The sequence below is a fragment of the Orcinus orca genome, chromosome 19 (genome assembly GCF_937001465.1).
Source record: "Orcinus orca chromosome 19, mOrcOrc1.1, whole genome shotgun sequence".
NCBI classification, from domain to species: Eukaryota; Metazoa; Chordata; class Mammalia; order Artiodactyla; family Delphinidae; genus Orcinus; species Orcinus orca.
In genome coordinates, this window is record NC_064577.1 from 29,155,327 (window position 1) to 29,178,439 (window position 23,113).

At 57.9% G+C, this 23,113-nt stretch overlaps 2 protein-coding genes across 7 annotated transcripts in view; both read right to left on the reverse strand.

Moving 5' to 3' along the window:
• Positions 1-10,078: 10,078 nt before the first annotated feature.
• FOXJ1 (forkhead box J1) lies at positions 10,079-14,758 on the reverse strand. The gene is made up of 3 exons (XM_004275505.3): positions 14,457-14,758; positions 13,217-13,881; positions 10,079-11,538 (listed from the first exon to the last, which is right to left on the reverse strand). Exons 2-3 carry the CDS (start codon positions 13,712-13,714, stop codon positions 10,771-10,773), a joined length of 1,266 nt encoding a protein of 421 aa, XP_004275553.1. The 5' UTR covers positions 13,715-13,881; positions 14,457-14,758; the 3' UTR covers positions 10,079-10,770.
• Positions 14,759-15,724: 966 nt separating this feature from the next.
• Positions 15,725-23,113, reverse strand: part of RNF157 (ring finger protein 157) — an 81,900-nt gene continuing 74,511 nt past the window's right edge. For 3 of the 6 annotated variants that reach the window (XM_049702020.1, XM_033438563.2, XM_033438566.2), the window contains one exon: positions 15,725-18,591. In XM_049702020.1, the coding sequence (XP_049557977.1) occupies positions 18,470-18,591 (122 nt within the window). In that variant the 3' untranslated portion in view covers positions 15,725-18,469. Of the gene's footprint in view, positions 18,592-18,697; positions 18,878-23,113 lie in introns of all 6 variants that reach the window. The other 3 variants (XR_004486370.2, XR_004486371.2, XM_049702021.1) reach the window with 3 other exon arrangements.

The following is a 23,113-nucleotide window of genomic DNA, read 5'->3' on the forward strand; positions in this document are numbered from 1 at the left end:
ACCCTGCAGCCCCGGGCGCACTCGCGTCCCCGCAGCCCCGTTCCCGGAAGGCCCCTCTCTCTGGGTGTCGCGTGCCCGGAACGTGACTCAGCGCTTTTTCTGCGCCTAGAGCGCCCTGCCCCGCCTGGCCTTGGGCTTGGGGGAGTGGAGACCCCAGCCTCAGGGATGGACCCACCCGCATCCTCCCTCTGCCTGCCGGCAGGGGCCTGGAAGCGCCCTTACATAGGCCCTCCTGCCAGGCAGGTGAATCTTTGTGGGGAGGGGCAGGTTCAATCATTTTTTTCATTAACCCCAGGGGCTACTGTAGGCAGGGGGAGAAAGAGAGGGCAGCGTGTCTTAAGGGGCTCGCAGCCTGCGCAGGGTGCACTGGACCCCTTCTGCTGGCTTTTTAAAATTAATTTATTTTCTCCAGTTTTATTGAGAAATAATTAACATACGTCACTGTATAAGGTGTTGGGACTTCCCTGGTGGTCCAGTGGTTAAGACTATGCACTTCCAATGCAGGGGGTGTGGTTCGATCCCTGGTGGTGGAGCTAAGATCCCACATGCCCTCCGGTGCAGCCAAAAACACCCCAAAAAACAAAGGGTATACAGCATGATGGTTTGATTTACACATACAGTTGATCCTTGACCAACATGGGTTTGAACTCTGGGGGTCCACTTATACCTGGATTGTTTTCAGTGAGTACATACTACGGTAGTACACAATAGTACTGTGGATAGGGAGGGCCAACTGTAAAGTTCTGTGTGAATTTTCCACTGCCCCAGGGTCAGTTCCTCTAACCCCTGCTGCTCAAGGGTCAACTGTATTGCGAAATGATTATTACCACAGTAGGTTTAGTTGTCATCCATCATCTCAAATAGAATCAAAAGAAAAGAAAAAAAAAATTCTCCTTGCAATGAGAACTCAGGATCTGCTCTGTTGACAACTTTCCTATCACATAGCAGTGTTAACTAGAGTCATCATGTTGTACATTACATCCCTAGTTCTTTTTTTTTTTTTTTTTTAACTTATTTGGCTGTGCTGGGTCTTAGTTGTGGGATCCTGAGTTGCAGTATGTGAACTTTTAGTTGTAGCACATGGCATCTAGTTCCCTGACCAGGGATCAAACCCGGGCTCCCGGCAGTAGAAGTGCAGAGTCCTAACCACTGGACCGCCAGGGAAGTCCCCTGGTGCACTCTTGGGACCCACTTGCTCTGTGCGTTTGGTCTTCTGTTGTGTGCTTGCCCTCCACACCCAATGGAAGGGTCTTCCCATCTGTCTGAGATTTGTTGAATGAGTGAATGAGCACAGAGACCGGTGACAGGCAAATGCGGTTCTCAGTGTACACCACCGGCAGGGCACCACACACAATCACATCTTCAGCAAGAGCTTTTTAATAAGGCCAAGGAAGAGGGGTGAGCTGGGAGTCAAGGCCTGGGGTCCCTGAGGGCAGGGAAGACAGGCTGAGCTGCCTTTCCTCTGGCTCTCCACTGTCTGCCCAGGTCAGAGTGCTGGCTTCTGGATCTAAGTCACTGTGAGAAATGGGGCGTGCACTCCCACCCCCACCATCCGTTCCGCCATGCTCTGTTGAGCACACACCATGTGCCACTCCCAACTCCTGGCAGGTGCCATGGAGAACCAGGCACTGCCTCTGCCTTCCTGGAGCTCCCAATCCAGCAGGAGAGGCCCATGCTGCCAACATGGTGAAATAAAGGGCACTGGAGGGCGGCAGTGGGTGGAGAGGCGGCCGATGTCCAGATGGGTCCCCCAGCCAGTAGAGCCCAGGAGAAGCCAACCTCATCTGTGCTGACATCCTCAGAGCTGGGTCCTCTCTCTTAGTTTCCTCTTCTGCAGACACCAGAAGGCTCCTAATACTTCCTGCAGATTAAGGTCTATGCCTCTATGACTGAGGACCATTCCAGCTACCCCCTCGCTCCCGCAGAGGGAACAAACAGACCAGCGTTGCCCCTTCATCCCCCGGAGTCTGGGCTTGAAGATCCTGGGGTCTGCCAGAGGCCCAGCCAGCTGATGTGGTGGGCTCCTGGAGCTCAGGGCTCAGCCCAAGACTTTCCCCAACAAACTTGAATTCCAGACAGCAGCCAGGAGCCCCAAGTTGGGCAGTCTGTGCTGGCAGCAGGGGAAAGGCATGAGCACCGGGCAGGAGGAGGACAGAACCCCCAGAACTTGTCCTCTGACCTTGAGTCATGCAACAGACTGCTGGGGTGAAGAAGGAAAAGGGGTAGTGATGGAGGTCATCCCCCAAACTGAGTTCTAGATCCACCAAATAAAAGGGCTCAGGGTCAAGAGCGGACCGTGGTGGGTGGGCTTTCCAGAGCTCTGGCCAGCTGGAGGCAGAGCCATTGGCTGGGGACACTGCTCCAGCCTGCCCCACCCTTCCGTGAGGATATGTCCCCGCTGGTGCTGTCCTCATTTCGGGTACCAATCTGGGGACCCCAATATGTGTAACCAACTGCCTTCTCAATCAGAAGTGCGGAAAGGGTTGGTGTGAGTTCTACCAGGATATTAGGGTCCTTCCAGCTGGGGGACCACAGCTGGGGACTCATGATGGGACCCTGAAACTAGGTCCTGAAAAGTTACGTAGGTGAAGGGGGAGAGTGAGAGGGTGTTCGCGCAGGGCAGAGGGCAGGGGTAGGAGACAGAGGGAGGAAACAGTGATTCTGGGCGATACATCAGTGTGACTGATCACGGAGGGAGGGGTAGGTGGGAAGATGAGTGGCGAGCAGGGGAGGATCTTGATGGTGTTTGGAGTCTTCTGTAGGCGAGGGAAGTCATTGTAGGGTTCTCAACAGATGAGTGACGTGGCCAGAAGTGTACTTGAGAAGAGTCCCACGAACCCTCCCCTGCACTGAGCCAGCCAGCCGGGTGTCCACCTGCATGCCCTTTCCCACCTCCTCTCCTTCTGCCTGTAACTCCTGTCCTCTCTGCATCTTGCTGAATACCCCTGCTGACCCTTTTAAGAATCAACTCAGCATGGTCCAGAGAAGCATGGCAGCTGGGCCACACATGTTTATGTCTTCTCTTCCCAAGCGCCATTCAAATCAAAAGGCTTTTTTTTTAAAGCCCTACTACAAAAAGACCCTGAGACTTCTCTGGCGGTCCAGTGGTTAAGACTCCACTCTTCCACTGCAGGGGGCCCAAGTTCGATCACTGGTCAGGGAACTAAGATCCTGCGTGCTGTGTGGTACAGCAAAAAAACCAAAACAACAACAAAAAAACCCCACAAAAAACCTTGTACAAGAATGTTCATAGCAGCTTCATTTATAATAGCCCCAAACTGGAAGCAGCCCAGGTATCCATCTAGTGGAGAACGGATAAACAAATTGCTATAGTCATCCGATGGAATACTACTCAGCTGTGAAAAGGAACAAACTACTGGTGCATGTGACAACGTAGTTAAATTTCAAAAATAATGTGTTCAGTGAAAGAAGCCAAACACAGAGTAAAAGTGTATGATGCCATTTATATGAAATTCTAGAACAGGAAAAACTGACCTATGGCGATAGAAATCGAATTAGTGGTTGTTGCTTGCGGAGTGGAGGGGCCAGGAGGGGCTGACTGGGCTCTGCTCACACAGTGTGGTTCCTTTTCCAAGCTGAGTCTCCTAGAACCATCCTTCATTACCCAGAAGCCTCTCAGCCACCCCTCAACTGTGCCACGTGTGCTTCAAACTCTCTGTACCCCCAGCCTAACTCCCCCTCTCCCTTCTCTTTCATGCTGCATTCCCCACTCGGGATGATGGCATTGCCGGCCACCAGTCCCCAGTCATCTCTTGTTGTGGCCTCCGAGCCCTGAGAAAACCCCTCTGCATGATGGTGGGAGTGAAATTGGAGAGTTGTCCTGGCAAGACCACGCCGCCACCCAGCTCAGTGGGTTGGGAAATCTCTCTAAGAACAGATCTCACCCATCTTTGTGGCCACGCAGACTCAGGTCCACAGGTGAAAGGAAACATTGACCAAGCAACCAGGTGATGACTGACCAGGGTTTCCAGCACCTGGGACCCTGGCCTTCCTCCTCGCAGCTGGGAATCCCCCTGAGTCCTGCCAGCTGGAGGCAGACGTGCCGGCGGGGCTGGCCCGTTGCAGAGTCTCAAGGGCCGAGGCTGGCCTCCCCTTGTTCCCGTTCCTCCTTTTCGTGTCCCCGGCTCCTGAGTGCCCTCCCATGTCCCTCCAGATCTCTCCTCCCTCCTTACTCCCATTGCGCTGCCCTCTAGCTGGAGCGGGAACCAGAGGTCCCCACAATCTTCTTGTGCATCCCGGCACAGCCCCCGCCCCCTCTACTCCTCACCCCACCCCCGCCCTGCCACCTTCTTCTTCGCTCTGCAAGCAAGAGGCACTGCAGAGTGACCGCTGCCCTGAGCTGGGGCAGAGCTCTCCCTTCCTACCTCCTCTGAGACCCTTTGCCTTGTGCTGCCACCAGAAGGGTCCGTCCTTGCTCTCCCAGCATCCCGTCTCCCCAGCATCTGCAATTCACCCTCTCCCCAGGCTAGCCCCTTCCTTCCTTCAAGCACACGCAGGTCACCCCATCTTAAAACAGCTTCCCTTGGTCCTGTCTTCACCACTGCCCGCCCTCTCCTTCCTTTCACCCTGATCTGAGCTCGGAGTTGGCAGCCTGCCCTCAGACTCTGGGTTCTACCCCTGTCCTGCTAATGAAATGCCCTGTGGGAGGCCACAGGCCTTCCCTGGGCGAATGCTGGCTGGCTTCCTTCCTTCCGGAGCCCACTCTGGCCTGTTGACTCTCACTGCAGGCTCCGTGGGGCGGGGCCAGCCAGGAACAGGTGCGTCCATGTAGGTGTGTGTAGGGGGCAAGGAGGGGGGGAGGGGGTGGGGGAGGGGGCTCCCTCCTGCCCTAATGGTGGCCCTTCTCCAGGCTCCTTACTCTCTGCTCTCCTCTCTGGTCTCCCTTCTGGAAGAGTCTGTGCACCTGGGCTGCAGCCTTTACCTTCACCAGGTCCCTTGGGACTGTGTCCTAGTCCTGGCTCTATCTCCTTCCGGTTTTGAGCATCGTATTTGTTCACCAGCAGATTCCACTGCATAACCTGGGGTGACCCCCACAGGACAGGACTAACGCCATTGTCATCTCCCCCCTCCCCCAAATGGTTCCACTTCGCTTACTGATTCATAGGATTAGTCGTGGCCTGTGCATTCAACAAATGTCTGTCTCTCCACTGCTTCACGCTGCCCTCCATTTCTCTAGGTGGGATTCATTTTCATTTTGTAGCCACGTCTTTGGTTGTCACTTATACCTGTCTCTTCCCAAGTCCCTTTGGAGGTCACCACGGGTCATCTTCGTGGAGGGGTCTGGGAGGCGACTTGTCCTTCAGATAAAAGCTTCCTGGGCCCAAGGGTGGCAGGGCCTTTGAGCTGAGCGTTTGGGTGGGGGGCCAGGGTGGGGATTGCCCTCTCTTCGTGACCCACTTCTCCCTGCATGGAGGTCGTTGGGCCTAGTTGCTGTTTCTCTTCCTCTTTGCCTGGGAGACCCTTAATCCCCCTCGCAATAGAACCCACACATGAAATAGAGCCGGGGAATGTGGCTGGGGGTTGAGCCCCAGCCCCCTGTGAGGTCCGCCCGCCACACCTGGACACCCCACCCTTCTCTCCAAAACTGGCCTTGAACTGTGGGCCCAAGCCCACCCGGCCTTGTGGCACAGTGCCAGCTCTGGGCCCAGCCTCTCGGGCCATCTCCATCAGGCCGGGCTTCATCTTTAGCCAAACAGCAGGCAGCAGGGGCTCCCGGGCCCTTCACAGAGCTCCCAGTCCCAGCTTGGACCCTGAGTAGCTGGGCTCCACAGCTGTCGAGCTCAATGGCCCCAGGGCCTGTCGTGGTGCACAGTGGGGCGGGCCCAGCAAGGACAGCTGAGCTGGGCACAGCTCTGACCTGGTGACCTTGTTGTCGGGTGCAAACATGTCAAAGGCCATTTGCTGACCCTGTGGACTTGGGTGGGGTAATAAAAGATATGTGTGTGAAGGGGTTGAATGTTGGTTTCCCCACACCAACCCTGCATCTCGGGCCTCTGTGATCCTTATTCCTAGGGCCTAGGCTCCAGGAGAGTTGGGGACCAGAGGAGCAGATGAGAGTGAGACAGGCCAGGCCTCTCCCACTGCCCTCCAGCCCTTCCCTCTTGTCCCGTATCCCCTCTCCCTCCCCCCTCCCCTGGCTCGCACCAGCCAAATGTCCCACTCAAGCTTCAGGTGGCACTCAGGGCCCTCCTCCCTCTTCTATTACCTCACCCAAGCCCACAGAGTCAGCAAGGGGGGCCTCTTAATTGTTTCCAGAACAGGGCAGTATGGGGTTTCCTCAGAGGCCCCCCTGGCTGAATGCTCTGCACCCCTGGGGGCATCAGGAAGCACCCGGGCCGGGGATAGGGCTTGGTATGCAGACTGAGGCAGGAGGCGGGGCGCAGGGCGGTCTGGGCAGAGCCCAGAGGGGTGGCTGGGTGAAGGGGAGAGAACAGTTGGCAGCCCCTCAGCCTCAGCTTAATTCCCTGGGCGAACAGCAGCCCTGGGAGGGCTGCCGGCAATCCACTGTGGCTTCAAAGGGTCTTGGGGGCCGTGGGTAGGGTGGGATGTATGCAAGCCTGTGCTCCCCAGTTCCTGGAACTCTTGCTTTCCTGGGAGCTCAGCGAGCTGCTTCCTTCAAGGAGAAAGGAGTCTGGGGCTTGGACCCAGGCTGCTGTCCTGCCCTCAGATCAGCATCTGGGTGACAGGGCTCTGCTGGGAGCTGGAGAGGGTGGGGGGGGCGGGCAGCAGCGAGACCTGCGGCCCCGTCTCCCGCCTTGGTTAATGTGTACCCCGCCTCCCCTGTCCTGCCACTCAGCCTGGTTGGCTTCTGGGGGACCCGACCCTTCAGCTGCTCCCTCCGGCTCCTGCACTCACAGAGAAAGCTCAGGCCCGAGCGTTCCAGTCACGGAGCCTCTGACCTGTCCCACCTGGGAGCCTCAGAGTGGGCTGCACACACGTGCCCCAGGAGGAAGGTGACCCCCCAGGGCTTCCATGCACCTCCCTGGCTCACACTGGCCAGCGCAGGCCCAGCCTGGGTGGCCTCAAAAAGCGCCCTCCCCTGTCCCAGTGCCTCCCCTCCCTTGTCACCTGTGTTTTCCTCTTCATCACACAAGAATGTCAGCGGGACCTGGGGCCACTCTCTCACCCCATTGTTAATGCAGCCCCTCTCCACAGCCCCACCCCTGACAGGCCCAGGCCTGCCCCGCAGGGCCAGCCCACTCCCCCCTGCCGGGAGTCCAAATACACCTGTTTACCTTTGGGCCTCAGCCCGGGATGGAAGCTCGCCTGACTCCTGACCGTCTCCTCCCACCCGCCCCCACAGACCTTCTTTCCTGCCCTCCAGCTCACCTGCCTCCTTCTGCAAGTCTGGGTCCCCAGTATGTTGAGGGGGGCAGAGGCGGGCAGAAGAGTGTTTCCTGCCCTCAGCTCAGCTCTTCAGGAGGCCTGGTGCATTTGCTTCAGGCCAGCATGGAATCCCATCCCGGGGGCCTTCCAGTCACTGGAGCTGGGGGTGGCCTGTCCCGTGGAACAGGATGTACTCTGGGCAGACGGGGAGGGTCCCCAAAGTCTGACTTCCTGCCCTTTCCCCCTCATCCCTTTCCTGGCTGCGGATACATGGGGGAGGGAGGGGAGGAAAGAGGTGGAAAGTTAAGAGACAGAAAGGTGGCTTCTTGCTCTGGGAAGGGACTGTACCACACCTGAGGGTGAAGTGGCTGAAGGGCTTCTCACTTCAAAAGTGGAGATCGAAGGAAATGTGAAACTGAGACGTGGGCTCAAAGCCACACAGTGCAAAAGAGAAAGGACAGCTCAGTGCAACACGGGGTCCTGGACTGGGGTGTTGGAATGGAGAGGAGCATTACTGGGGTGATCTGCAAGATGTGAATGGGGCCTGCGGTTAGATGGGATTGCCGGGTCAATGTTAATTTCCTGATTGTGATGGTTGGTGGTACTAGGATTATGGAGGCGTGTCCTTGTTCTAAGGAAATACACGCTAAAGTATCTAGTGCTGATGGGGCATCCTGTCTGCAACTTACTGTTAATGGTGCAAAATATATATTGACTGGGATTACATTGAATCTATAAATAAACACGGAGTCACTGAACGTCTTTTTAAAAAAGCCACCCAGCCAGGGGCCAGGGCAGGGGTGAATAGGAGGGACAGGATCCACTCACGCTTCCCGCCCCCTCAACCGCCAACCCCCAAACGCTGCCTGCTGAAGGGGTGTGTGAAGCCCTGTGCTCCGGCCCCTTCGGAGCCCCCTCTTAGCTCTGGCTGCTCGTTGGCAGCATCCACGGACCCTTAAAAGTGCCAGTGTCTGGGTCCCACCCCCAGAGACGCTAGTCCCAGGCATGGGGATTTTCAGGAGCTCCTGGTGCTTCTTCCTGGCAGCCAGAAGCTTCTTCAGCCTTTCCTTAGCTGGCAGGCAGTTCTGCCAGCCCCTGACCTTGCCCCTCCTCCCCAGCATGGGCCCAGGCAGAGGGTGAGGAGGGGGGACAGGGACAGGCCCCACCTGTCAATCCAGGGTAGACCCCTTTTGGCGGGGGGCTGAAGGCTGATCCCGGGGACCAGTGGAGAGGCTGGAGCCCCCATGTTCCCCCAGTGCCGGTGGGTGGTGGGGAGAGGGAGGGAGCCGTTGCTTAGGGGGTGAAGGGAGTCTCAGAGGGAGGCTGGGGCAGCCTCCTCAGCGAGCGGTGGGAAGGGGATGGGCTGCCTCCTGAGCTCGGTAAGGCCCCAACCCGGCTGGCCCTGCAGTGTGTGCACCCTTCTGAAATATTTGGAATAATTAGCAAGTGAAAGCAGCAAGTTGGCGGGGGAATGCCAGGTTGGCCTGGAGCCAGCCTCCAGTGCAAGGAAAGAAAGGGGCTTCAGGAGAAAGGGGCCCGTGGAGGCTGGGCAGGATTGTGTAGGACAGTGCCTGTGTGTGTGTGTGTGTGTGTGTGCGTGTGTGTGTGTGTGCGCGCGCGCGCGCGCGCGCGCGCGCGCGTGAATGCTGGGGGAAGAGGCTGTGCACCACAAGGGCATGCTGGCGGGGCCAGGTGTGGGCTCGGGGGAGAGATGGGTTCCAGGCAAAGCTGGGGTGAGGGGGTTGAAAGATGCCTGCTGGGTGTCACATATTTGCTGTGCCTCAGTTTCCCCATCAGAACTCTGGTACTTCGGTTCCTCACAGGCTGGAGCTGTAGGGTCTAGGTACCCCGTCTTCTGTCTTCACTGATGGCCTCCCTCAGCCCCAACCTGCATTGGAAGGAAGGTGCTGGGCGGGGTTAATGAACCCCAGGGTGGCAAGTGGGGCCCCAGGGGCTGGGGCCCTCTGACCTCACACCCTGTCCCTTCAGGAAGGGACCAAGGGAGGGAGGAGCTGGACACAGGCCCAGGCGAGGACCGCAGGCGAGCCTGGGCAGGCCCTCGAGGTGGGCGAGGTGGGGGACGTGAACCGAGCCCTGGGCAAGCTCGGCCTTTGTGAGTCCCCAGGGCCAGGGAGAGGGCTGTGCCTCCTTTGCCGCCTGCTCCTGGGGGCTGTGGGTACAGTCTCCCCGTTGCACAGATAGAGGTGCCGAGGCCCTGGCTGCAGGGGACCCTCGAGGACTGCCTCTCAGCCCCTTTCTCTCTGGGGACCCAGAGATCATGGGGAGTGCACCAGGGGGCACTCTGCAGGCCTTTGGTGCCTCCCATCTTCCTCCCAGCCATTCCCCCTTGGGCCTTGGCCTCTCCAAAACTGGCCCATGCTTTTCCCCAGAGAAAGTTGCAAGCAGGTTCATTTTGAGATTTTTTAAAACTTTATTTTTAAAAATTTTTTTATTGTAAATAACTTTCCATGAAAAAGGTTAAATTGCCCAATGGGGCAGGAGGGTGGATGTGGAATGCAGCCCAGGGGGCTTAGGGTGGAGCAAGATACTCCCCCACAGGAGTACAAGCAAGGGCACAGGGCCATCCCCGCTTCCTGGTCCCGGTAGTTCTAGCAAGCACTGCGTCCCTCCCAGTTAAGCCTCAGCTATAGCTACACTCACTACATTAGTCTGTCTGTCCCCTTTCCCTCTGCAGCTTGGCTGCCCCAGCCCCTGACCCCCAGAACCCCAACTCCCCGCTGCTCTCAGCCTCACGTTGGGCTCAAATATTAGGGATATATACCCTCTGCCCCACCTCTAGGGATGAAGCCAGAAGACCCCAGAGGCCTTAGAAAATCTCCTGGCTCCACCAGCACCCCGGCCTCGTTTCTGTCTTCTCACTCTTCCCCACTCCCCGGAGCTGCGCCTCACATACTGCCGGCCCCAGCCCCAGGGAAGCTCTGCCGGGAGAGGCCTCTAGGGCGTTAATTTGCAGTCACCTAATCAGCATTTGTTGTACCTGGGAACTTTCTCTGGATAGAGACCTGGGGAGGAGAGCAGGAGAGAGAGAAGCTTCGAAGCTAAGATGCTCTGGGGCGGGACCTGTACTGATGCTTCCAGCTTGGCCAGGGCCCCTCCAAGCCGCAGCTCTCATAGCGCAGGGCCCTTAGCGTGTCCTTGGGGCAGGGAAGAAGTGGATCAATGAAACACTGTGTGTATGGGGGACTGGGCAGCGGAGGCAGCAATTTTGGTTCTGGGCCCCAATTCTCAGCCTGCTGGACTAGAATCTGAGGATGGCCTGGGCTGGGGGCCGTGTGGCCTCACGGGGTGACCGGGCCCAGCCCCTGCCTGGGCGGTAGGGTGTCCATGGGCCTGCACTGGGGGGGGGGGGCAGTCTGGGCCCAGACTTGGGCGCTGTCTGGAGGTGGGGCAGGGCCTGGCTTCTTACAAGAAGGCGCCCATGCTGGCCCAGTCATGCAGGTCAGAGGCCAGGGTGGCATCCCCGGCCTCAAAGAGGGGCTCGGGGGGCAGGCAGCTACTGCCGCTCTCGTCCCAGGGGTGCTGCAGGAAGGATGTGGCCAGGAAGGTCTCGTCGAAGTCCAGGCTGTTGGTAGGCTGCTCCACCGGAGGCCCCCAGGTAACAGGGCAGTCGATGTGGTGGCCGTGGACGGTGAGGTCCACGTCCCCGTGCAAGGCGGGGCTCAGCGGCGGGCTCAGCTCCAAGGCCTCCAGCGTGCCCAGCTCCCCGCCCAGCGTGCCGGCGTCGAAGATGGCCTCCCAGTCAAAGTTGCCCTTGAGGGGTTCCAGCTCGCCCTGCTCCTCCTGGGTCAGCAGCAGGGTGCTGGAGGGCCGCGGGACCTTGGCCACCCGCTTGGGCAGCGGCTGCTTACGCTTATGCCCCAGCCTGCCCTCGCCCGCACCCCAGCCCGCCTCCCCAGTGGCCTCCTCGAACTCGCGCAGCAGCTGCTGGGCCTCGGTGTTCACGGTCAGTGGCCCGGCCCACAGGGCGGCGCTGGGCTCGGGCGCGGCCTGGCGGGCAAAGGCTGGGTGGATTTGGACTGGGGGCAGCCGCCGCTTCTTGAAGGCCCCACTCAGCAGCCGCTCGGCATACTGGGGGTCGATGCGCCAGAAGCCCCCCTTGCCTGGCTCGTCCTTCTCCCGAGGCACCTTGATGAAGCACTTGTTCAGGGACAGGTTGTGGCGGATGGAGTTCTGGACACAGGGAGATAGGAGAGAAGGAAGACAGCTGGGTGAGTAGGTGGGGTCAGTGATGGGGGGGTTCCTAGCGCCACTGCCAGTCCTGCCACCGCCTTCCCTCCGATGGGGGCAGGGGAGACAGAGGCGCTGCTCCGACCGGGAGGCTCTGGGACACCAGCCACGGGGCACCAGGAGCTGGGAGTGCTGTCGGGGGCTTTTGTTCCCTGTTGCCAGGATATCTGCCTGCTCAGTCATCCGAGCCCTGAGCCGCAGGGTGGCTCTCAGTGCCACCCTGTCCTGCCCTCCCTCCCTCACCCCGCCGCTTGCGGCCTCTGGCCAAAGGCCTTGGCTCCCCCAGGGCCTGGACGGCCATCTCCCTCTGCCTGGGCCTGGCTGGCCTTCTCTGTTTGTGAAATGAGTGAGTGGGTGTGAGGGTGTGTGTGTGTGTGGGGGGATGAAGTGTGGGAGGATCTGATGACTTTCCTTGTTTGTAGAGCCGGCTGCTGGCCTGGGCCCTCACCCCCCATGTCCCCCTCCTCCCACCCCAGGCTCTGAGGCCTCAGTTGATTATTACCCAGCCAAGAGCATAGCGCTCATTCCTGGGGACTCTCAGGCTTGGGGTAGGGTGGGGGGTGGTGGAGGGTCTCTGCTTTCTCACCAAGGTTACAAATGGTACCTGCCCCAGGGTCAGGGCCCAAGCAAACGTGGAATAGCCGTGACCACAGGAACTGTGACCCTGTGCCGCAGGGAAGGATCTGTGCATCCTCAGGGTCTCTGTCCCCAAGTAGCCCCTGATTCTGATGGTCGAAGATGCTCAGGGCAGTGTGTGCCCAGCCTTGAATCACCATCCTGCCTTGTTCACGCCTGGGTGCACAGCCCAAACCACGCTGGGGCACAGGGGTCTGGGGCCTGGTCAGTGGGGCCGGCAGGTGAGTAGTGCCCCCTGGCAAGACTGGGATGTTTACACGGTGGCCTGGGCCCCCTGGCTGCTCTGTGCCAGGTTCCGGAGACTTGGAACATGAAGCCAGTGTGGGAGGCAGGAGCCCCTGTGGAAAGCACCTGGCTGAGGTAATTGTCCCCCCAGGGAGGTTGATGAGAAGAGGGGGAGGCGTGTAGGCAGGAAACTAGGGAGGGGTTGGGGGGGGCTGGCACAGCAGCTTTAGGAAGGCCCCGTAGCCCTTCCACTGGGACACAGCTGGCCTTCACACCCCACAGCACGCCCCTCTCCCCTCCCAGACCCCCTCCAGCCAACTGAAAGCAGGCAGGATGCAGAGCCTGGCGGGAACGATGCTCTGCTTCCAGTCAGGCCCTGACAAACTGACCTTGAGTAGGGTAGTGTCTAGGAATTCTAGGACTTGAGACAAAAATGTGTCCCTCAGTCCATCAACCTACCCTGGGGGGCTGTGTCCACGCATAGTTCAGCCCTGGTCTTTGGGCTGAGCCTGCTGGATGAGTGACAAGTTCTTTCCACTTGAACCTCTATGTCGGCACCCCTAAAGCCCTCTGAACATCCTCCCTCCTCCCTCTCTGAAGTCAAAGGGGCAGCAGTCCAAGCACTGGGCTCCCTTGAGGTCCTTCCTCGACGGCCTTCCTTCTCTCGGGGCCCTGGCTGTACCGCGCCTACTTGGCCTGCGGATCTGGGACGTGAGACCAGTCCGCGCGGGCATGGGGAGGGAGGGAGGGCCTCCCCTACCTGCCAGGTGGGGTCAGCGTGGCGGAAGTAGCAGAAGTTGTCCGTGATCCACTTGTAGATGGCCGACAGGGTGATCTTGGTGGCCTTGCTGGCCTGCATGGCCATGCAGATGAGCGTGGCATACGAGTAGGGCGGCTTCACGTTCGGGTTGGTGGCGTAGTCCACGTCGTCGGGAGGTGGGGCCTGCAGCCCCGAGGGGGCGCTCCGCGACGTGCACGACGACGTGGGCTTGCCGGGCGTGTGCGGCTGCCCCAGGCAGGCGGGGTCGGCCGCCAGGGGAGACCCCGGCGCGGCCGAGCCTGGCACCTGGTGGTAGCCGTGGGGGTCGGTGCCCCCCGAAGGCAGGGCGGGGGCCTTGGCGTTGAGAATAGAGAATTCCTGCAGCCACTGCAGGCTGGTCAGGCTGTCATCCAGGGCGTCGGACTCCTCCAGGCCGCCTTCCGGTCCGGCCTCCTCCGATGCCCCTGCTCCCGAGACGCGTAGCCAGCTCTCCGCCATATCTGCGGGGACTCTCCGAGGGGGCGGTCAACATCCACGAGCCGAGCCGAGGGTGGCCGCCGAGCTCTCCAGCCCGCTGACTCCCGCGGCTTCAGTTACACAGCCTCCCGGAAGCGTGCTTCCATCCCGCGATGCGGGGGTAGCCTCCTCCGAGCTGAATGTGGTGCCTGCGGGGACCATAGCGGGAACTGAGCCCTCTTTCCTCACTCCCGAGGGAAGAGTGTGTGCGAGGGGGGGAGGCTCTTACTAAAATCGTTCCTGCAGCTGGGGAGGATCTTTTACTGCCGAGGTCTGGGAAACAGAAGCTGTGCCCGGGGGTCCGACCCACACGGGGGTTCGCCTCGCTCTTTTCCTCTTTGATCTTTTAGAGGCGACTTAATTAGCCAAACGAGGGAATAGTGTAGGGGCACGCGAGGCCACCCCCTTCTCCCTCAAAGCGGGAAATTAACCCCCCTCTCTCCCTCCACAACAAATGGAAATGGGGCGAGAGAGTCCAGGAGGGCAGTACGACGGGGCGGGGGGCGGGGGAGGTCGTCTGTTCTTTGAAAAGGGATAATAGGATGGGGATCAAGGGGAAGGAAGGAAACAAAACAGAGAGTTATAAGGGGGCGGGAAGTGAGTGTCCCCCAAACTCCTCTGATGTCAGTCCCCGGGCCCACCACTTCCGTCGGGGACGGATGGGAGAGCGGGCTGGTACCGACGCCCTCCCTTCCCACGGCCTGCAGCCCTCCCCGTCCCTTACCTGGCTCAGAGCGCAGCCCGGGCCAAAGGAAGGTTCTCGAAGAAATTCCTCCTACCGCCCACCCCCACTGCGGCTCTCTGCCCCCAGCTCGAGGGCCCAGCCAGTAATCCTCGTCGCCCCCAACGCCCGACGGCGCCTGTCTGAACGCCAGCGGCCCGGGGACCGGCATTAAGTAGCCGCTCGGAAGGCTTCTCCTGCTGCCATGGCGACGCCCCGCCCATATAAACAGCTTCCGCTTCTGCCATTGGTCAGGGTGTCTCCAAGGAGACCGCGGGCTCTTACCACTCTCTCAGGCGGTAACTCTTTTCGAACGAACTCCTGGCCGCCCTCTCCCGCGCCACCCAGCTCCCTACCCGCCACCGCGTCCCGGCTCCGCGCATTCCCGCCCGAGGGCCCCGCGCAGAGCTCGGAGAGCCGCGCGGCTCGGGGCTCCCGCAGAGGTCGCGGGAACCGTGCTCCGCCCCACCCACTTCCCATCTGGGCTGCTCAGAGGTGTCGACGGCTCCTGGGACGCAGCCTGTGGCGCGGGGGCCAAGGCTGGGTGCATGCTTGGGGGTTTCCTTTCCTCTCCTCTGGGCTGCGAGTGGCAATCTCACGTTTCTGCGGCCTGTCCCTGTCTCCCGACCGAGTGTCGTCTTGGTGCCCGCAAGCAGGTCTGACTCTCCGATGCCACCTGCCGCTCAGGTCCGCAGAAACCGCAGCCCCGGTCGCAGACACCCCAAGGTGGCTAGGGTAATCCAGTGTTTCCCGGTAAGCGCTCCCTCCCCGCCCCGGCCTCAGCAAGATTCCCAGAAGCTGACATTCCAGAGGCTTCTTCGGAAGTGCTCTCCCTCCTTTCCAGATAGCCGAGGAAGCAGAGCTGGTGGGTGAAACTCAGAAAAGCCGTGGACTTGCCAAATTCTCTTACTGGGGTCATTTGCCCCACTAATTTCACCAACCTTCAAGTGACGGACTAACGGTGGACTGTGGTCCTTCCTCCTCCCTTCCCCCAGCCTCCCTCCAGTCACCAGCTTTCCTGCTCTTCAATTATTGAGGAGCTGCAGTTGGAAGTTCTCCGGTTGAAGGGGGTGGGGGTGAGGGCTCCTTATCAGGCCTCTATGCAGGAGCTGTGCCCGGGGGATGGTACACCAACTCCCACCCAGAAACATGTCTTTCCCTACCCCTTGCCCTCTCTCACTCCTCCATGTCCAGCTTGTCTTGAGTAAAAGTATTAAAAGCCTGCTGGAGAAAGTCGGACAGAAACTTTCACAAATAAGCCAACTGCGCAGTTAACAGCTCTCCTTCCCTTGTGAACAGTTTTATTCATTTTTAAGAATCATGCAGCAATCCATAAATATTGCATCCTTGACGTCCCCACTGTAGTGTGCCCACGAGTGTACTCCAGGGAGTGAGGGGTACACAGATGGCACAACAGTACACACATATTTACACACACTAGGTGTGCAGATCCTAAAGCAAAGTGAGCAACCAGCATGCCAAGGTCAGGTGAACAGGACACAAACTCTCCCCAGGTGAGATGGCTTAACGCGTGTGGATCCGTGCCCAGGAGATGCCCCAGCGTGGGCATGACCTCTGGTGGGATGGGACTGGGGAGGAGAAGGAAAAAGGGCTCTGTGAGAAGACTGGGATGGCCGCACCACTCGGAAGTGAGCTCATAGGTGAGCTCCGACCTGAGTGTGGCAGGAAGGAGCCCCAGGCCTCCGGTGAGTCTGTGTCCTTGTGTGAGAAGCCAGGCCCCGTCATATTCTCTCTGGGTCAACTGCTAACAACATGACCATCTCCAGATGATGACTGGGGCAGCTGCCCTGTTCCCTGACCAGGCTCTGAGCCCTGTTCCCTGATCCCAGCCCTTTAGGATGGGATATTTCTGTTCGCCAAAGAGCTAAATGAGGGCAAAGAGGTGAGGGGATGGGGGAGAGAGCAGGAACTGTCTGAGAAACAGGAGTGAAAGGCCATTTCTCACCCGGGTATGTCTTGGTTATGGAACCAAGGCCTTGAGGAATCTCTCTGAGCCTCTTCCTGGGAGAAGACAGACCCTCCAGAAAGGGTGAAGACAATGGCTTCCTCTTAGGGTTCCTGGCCACCGTGGCGTCTGTTTACCTGCATCTCCTTCATCTCAGGTAACACCACACTGTGAATACTACCTGCCGGGAGAGGAGGTGGATCTGTATGCCACCAGCCCAGGCTAAGGGAGCGCCCCCTTCCCTCGTGTTTCTGGGGCTCAGACTTCAAGGAAATCAGGAAGTGGGGTTATTGCTCGAATCTTCAATGTGAAAGGGGCTGTAAGAATGTTTCGGGGAAAGAAAGGACATTAAATGGGGCCTGAAACAGCAGAGTCCACTGCAGGATTTCAGAGCGGGTGGACACGGGAACTCAAGGCAGAAGCTGAGATTCAGGCTTGGCTCATGTAGTGTCTGTCAGGACCACAGGCCTCCCCCTGCCCACCCCCAGGGCAGGATGTGAATCACAACCACCAGGCAGTGAGGGTCACCATCCACCTGGCAGGGCAAAGAAGCCACACAGGAGGTGCAAAAGACCCCCCGGCACTGGGCTCTCTTTGAGGCCTTGGGAAGGACCCTGAAAAGCACTTCTGGGCAACAATTCCAACTACTAATTCAGGCCATCATGGTGGGCATAGCCTAGGACTCCGTCACATCTCAGCCTCACAAACTGTTGGATCCCACTTTGCTTCTCAATCTCATGCTCCACGAAACCACCACCTCTTCCAAAAGCCAACAGACAATGCATCTATCAGAGAGCTATGAGGAATCCATTGATAACACTAGTGTTGAGAGACGAATACCCAACAGCTTACGGTCTTGCTGTTTCAGGCTGTTATTTATATGCCCTACACTGGACTGAGGTGGGGTGGACATGTGGTTTGAACAATATCTCTAAATCTCTAATGAGCCTATGGAAGGCAGTACCTCCCCCTCCCCCCATCAGGCTCAGCTGATCTGGCGGACAGGGGAGGAAAACCGGTGGGGTGGGGAGCCTCCCAGACCACCACTGACCCCAGCTCAGCCCTCCCCCCAACCTCCTTTGGGGTTCCTGGGCACCAGACGAGAACCACCGGTCCACCCCTCTCTCAGACTATTTCTTCAACTATTTAAGAAAAGTGGGGTGGAAACGGGGGCGGCAGGGATAAGAATGCCACCTGCCAGGGTGGTAGTGATGAAACGTGATAATATACGACGGTCCCTAACAAGTGCCTGGTACATAGAGGGCGTCAAAAATACCTTTGCAGTGTCACCTTAGGATGGAGCCCCAGGCCTTCCTGAGTGCACTTGATCATAAATAACTCCCCGGTAGGTAATCATTTAACGGAGGGATTCTCAGATTCAATGCCTCCTTCCTAAGCAGACAGACACACGAGGCACAGCCTCTGCTACCAGAAGCAAGAACTGTTTTCCCAACCGACCTTCTGGTGGTTGCCACTGCTTCTTGTCCTTGAGAAAGGAGCTCCTAACGCATTTTGAGGGAAACCCCACTTACAGTGCAATATGGCTTTCCCTTCTCACAGGAGTCATCCCCCAACGCCACCCCAAACTGCAGGCTTCAGATTGGTTATGATGTCCCAGAGACTAGAAAATGCCAGATGGGTGTTTATAATGAAGTCACCCAAACTCTTGAGTCTTCTTGGTCTACCTCCTAAGGAGAAAAAAAGATGCACGAGAAATAACCAGTCTGTGGACCACAGCTCCACCTGAAGGTCAAGATGCAGTGGAAACATTCCAGAGACTCTCTGCAAAGGGTCTCATGAGCTGCAGTTCATTGAGTGGCTTTAGCCCACAAAGAGAAAAGACGCTTCCGGTCCCTTCTGAGAGAGGAAGGATCGCGGTTGTGGAAGATGAGTCTGGGAGAAGGGGCAGGTGCCCTCAGCATCCAGCTTTCACGTGGGTCTAAAAAGTCTCCATGTGTTTTGCTGAGGAGGCCTGGGAGGTCAGTGGTGCCATGAGGCCAGGATGGGATGCGAGGGCGGGAGGAGAGCCCTGGTTCAGGGGCTAGGGCTCTCAGATGGCCAAAGGACCCCACACGCAGAGCCTGTTCTCAGGGTCCTCCAGGCTGGCAGAAGATAGGCGTCGGCGCTGCGTGTTCCGACGACTGACCACGTTGTCATCAGCCTGCCAGGCACCTGAGAAGAGGAAAGGAAGGTTACCGGACCTTTGGTTTGGTCCAGATGGTGTCTCTGGCAGGACAGTCCGGGAGTTTGGCACGAAAACTGGCAGGACGCGCGTTACCTGGAACTCCCACAGGGTGCAAACCACAGCACGTGAAACTTGGGAGCACTGGCGCCCACTGGGCTAGGGACAGTCATGGCCACTGTGGCCCATTGATGGAGGGACATGCAGGATGGTCCTTGTTTTGTGAGCTTTGCCCTAGGATCCACTTTTGTGTCTTTATTTGGTCTTGAAGTTTGCCTAAGTGTTACAGGAAAAGAAACTGAGTCTGGCTGAGACTTTCATGAGAGCAGGAGGAGACGAAGGGGAGGGAGAAGAGTGTGTTAATTTGGGCTCAGAGTTAGTGTTTGCTGTGGGGGCCAGGGTGGGGCAGGAAGTGACGGGCTGCCCAGCAGGGTGCCAGGGACCAAATGGCATGGGGGAGAACAGAGTGGCGCCTGTTCCTCTCTTTCTGCACCCGAACAGCCCACCGGGATTTGCTATCAGCTGGTGTCAACAACCCCAGGAGACATGAGCTCCAGAGCTTTGGGGTCCCCCGGGTACCATCCACAAAACTCATCATCTTCCCCCCTTGTACTGCAGTTCCTGCACAAGAAGCACCCGCTGCCCCTGCTGGAAACCCACTCTCGGTGCTTCTCTCTCCTTTGTGCTCTGTATCCAATCCATTACGACCTCCTGCTTGTTCAAGCTCTAGTAATGTCTAAACCGGTAGTCAGAAAACCGGGGTACAGCCCCAGCTTGTAACGTACTGACTGTGTGACCCTGGGCAGGTCATTGTACTTGGAGCCCTGGTTTTCCCATCCATCAGATGGTGGGAGACGAGTACTTACCCCCCCCCCCCAGGGGTGCTGTGAGACTAAGTGAGGCGACATGGGAGAGCGGTGAGCAGGGCGCCTGACTCATAGAATGTGCGTGACAACCAGCCGCCCCCCAGGCCTTGTTCAGGCCACAGTCATCTCCCCCCAGTCGTCCTTCCAGCCCACAGACTGGCTCCATCTGATTCATTCCCTCCAGTGCAGCGAGATGCCCCTTCTGAAGGGATAGAATGAAACCCTAACCCCCTGAGGTTGGGGAAAGCCTTCCATCCTCTGGCCGAGGACTGCTGAGCTGCCTCTCCCAGCACCTGCCCCCAGAAGGCCCCCCCACAAGCCAGATGGGGTCCAGCGTGCTCCGAAGTGCTCCCCCCCCACCGGCCTGAACCACCACCCAATTTCTCATGCCGTGTGGAAACTGCTGAACCCTCCATCACACTGTGATCTCCTCCCGGGCAGAGCCGAGAGCCATGCCTGGCCCATCAGAGGGCTCAGTTCGTGGACGGAGCTGGCCGACCCTGGAGGGTGGGCGTGAGGCTCACTGCGTCACGTTTGAGGGAGGCCACTCACGAATGTCTGGGGTCAGCTTCAGGTTAGGCCAGCCCAAGACACGAAACCCTTTAATGGCAGAAACACTAGGATTAAGTGGGTATAGACTGTGTATTTCCCATAAATGTCCTGGTGCGATAATCCATCCTAAGGCTCTAATAATAGTCTGTGGAGGTGGACCCCAGGGGAAGGGGAGTGAGTGGGACAGGAAATTTTTAGGTATCTCTCACAGCCAGACGGAATGTGGGGATCTCTATTCCCTGGGGGCACCGGAGTCCGGCACATGGGTCCACAGTGCTTTTCCCCTCTAAGGGTGACAGGATGAAGAGCAGGCAAGATTGCCCTTTTAAGTTAGGAACCCCCAGATGAAATAAGTTTTTCGTTCATTTGGTAGATCTCATACTTATTCCTCAGTGTTTATGGGGCAGGACTCAGGAACTGCAGCTGTTTGGTAGGAAAGACCAAAAGCAAATGGTAAACAGGAGAGAAGACACACACACACACACACACATACATACACACACACACACACACACACACACACACACACACACACACACAGTCAAATCAAAACACTGCCACAGCCTCGCCGCCACCACCACTGGCTGCCAGACTGCCTGGCTCTTAATTCATGAGTCCTTGCTACAAACACCACCGGTCCAGATTCTCAGCCAGGGCTGAAAACTGGCTCCTTCTGAAGCAGCCTCAAGACTCAGACCTGAAGTTTCTGTTCTCCCGGCTTCTTGGTACAGTCGGTGGTGCTCTTTCCTCTAAAAAGGCTTCTGCCAGACCCTCGGCAAAACCCTGCCGCTCCGCGCATCCTGGATGCAGAAGGTAAGCCTGGAAGGCGCAGGAGGACTTCCTGAGCGGGTGCTAGCATTCCGTCCAGACCTCAGCCAGAAAAGGGGGCCTGGAGATTCACAATCCTTCACGGGAGGTAGAGAAAGGTGGTTCCCACTTAATTCCATCCTCAGGCTCAGAAATGGGGGCGTGAAGAGACCTCTAGAGGCAGGTTTGGGTAGCACATCTAGGGGGATTCCGCACAGCTCTTTCCTGCCTCTGCCCAGCCACTAATTAAATTTAAGGTCTGTAACAGTTCCACCATCTTGTAGAGTTTCTCTCCAGGAAAAGAGAAAGTTAATTCAGATTTCTCCTTAGTATCTGCGAAGCGTAACCCTTCCTAGTGGCGTCTTAGTCTTGGGTTAGTTCAGGTCTCCATAAGTACTTTTCTTTGTTTGTTTTGCTTTGGGCTGCGCAGTGGCTGGGAGGATCTTAGTTCTCCGACCAGGGATTGAACCAGGCCACTGCAGTGAAAGTGCTGAGTCCTAACCACTGGACTGCCAGGGAATGCCCTCCATAAGTACTTTTAGATTTCATCGGTATGCCCACTCCCGTCCAATGCCGTCATTTAAAAACATTTGTATCGGGCTTCCCTGATGGCGCAGCGGTTGAGAGTCCGCCTGCCGATGCAGGGAACACGGGTTCGTGCCCCGGTCCGGGAAGATCCCACATGCTGCGGAGCGGCTGGGCCCGTGAGCCATGGCCGCTGAGCCTACGCGTCCAGAGCCTGTGCTCCGCAATGGGAGAGGCCACAACAGTGAGAGGCCCGCGTACCACACACACACACACACACACACAATTTGTATTTCCACTAATAAACCCAAATTACCTTTGCTTTTTCCCATCACACTCCCCAGAGCCTTTTCACAGGATTGTCACTGGTCCCCTGACCACTATCCTGCCGCCTGTGTGATATTCCATCAGATTCCCTGGAGCCCCGTCTACCTAGCACGGCCTCGCAATTCTAATCGGCTCACCACCTACAATGGTCAACTCAGATTTCCTCCCTTTGAGAACCTTGCAGAACAATCTCAGAACATACCATCGCCCCCCGACCTTGGTCTTGGGGCCAAAGAAGACCCAGAGGCTTCTTAGGGGAAGAGGGGCTGGAATGACACAGGTGCTCTCTCAGCGTCACTCCCACAAGGGTGATGAGAGCAGCGAGAATGGGGACCTGAGCCATCATTGCCGCCAGCTGGGGCTCCTGGCAGAGCACGTGTGGGCCTGGGGAGGGTGGACCATGGGATGCTCCCTGGGTTCCCTCCTTGTGGGCGCTCCGTGAGGGGAGTGGCATCCGTGTGGGGAGGGAAACAGCGTGGAGAGGGGGACCAAGTGCCTGAGAAGCTGTCCTGACGGCCAAGCCAGCCTGAGGCACCTCAGTCATAGGATGGAACTTTGAACTTACAGCTGAGCGTGGTGAGGCCTGTTGATTCCACGGGACCTACCAAAGTGGATACTCCTGTCATTAACCCGACAGATGCTTCCAGAGAGTTCCCCAGCACTTTGCTACCAGTGTGATGCTAACAGCAGAACCCGAGAAACATTTTACCAAGAGAGCAGATGCACTTTCCTTCTCCGTAAGAGTCCTTGAGACCTCGGGGTGAGGCTACGATGTGACCCTCAAGTCCCTCTTCCGGCAGCCGCCACTGTCATTGGGTTTCACGTCTGGCCTGAAGGGTGAAGCCAGTTTAATCTGAGAATGGCTGGCTCCCGAGATCACCGTAAGGAAGCCCAGGCACTGTTTTCCTTCCAGGTCTCACTCCCCTGTCGCAATCCCAGAGTGGAATAAACATCGACCAGCAGCTTGGCCGGAAGGAGTTAGGGACAGGAGGAAGCAGAGGCCTGGGGAGTTAGGGACAGGAGGAAGCAGAGGCCTGGGGTCAGCTTCCACCAGCATGGGTGGCTGAAACAATCCCAGTAGCTCTCTCTGCCAAAAAACGGGGGTTGGTGGGGAGCCGCTGGGGGGAGGCAGGAGCCTAGATTCCTCTCTTGAAGTCCAGTGAGCGGCTGGCCGGCACAGCTGCCACAGACACAGGGCGGAGTGAGGGCAGAGATGTCATCTTCCCCAACTAGTGACCAAAACAAATCCTGCCTGTAACCTTTGCCACAGAAGCATCCCCGCTTTTGTGGAACAGGGATTCATCTATTCTCACAAATATTTCTCTTTCCTGGAAAATTTCAGCATATTAAAATACAGGCTCTTGCCAGTTAGGAATGGAAGCCTCAGCGAGAGCCCCTCGGATGTGCGCACGCCCAGCAAGCTTGGGGTTGGGTG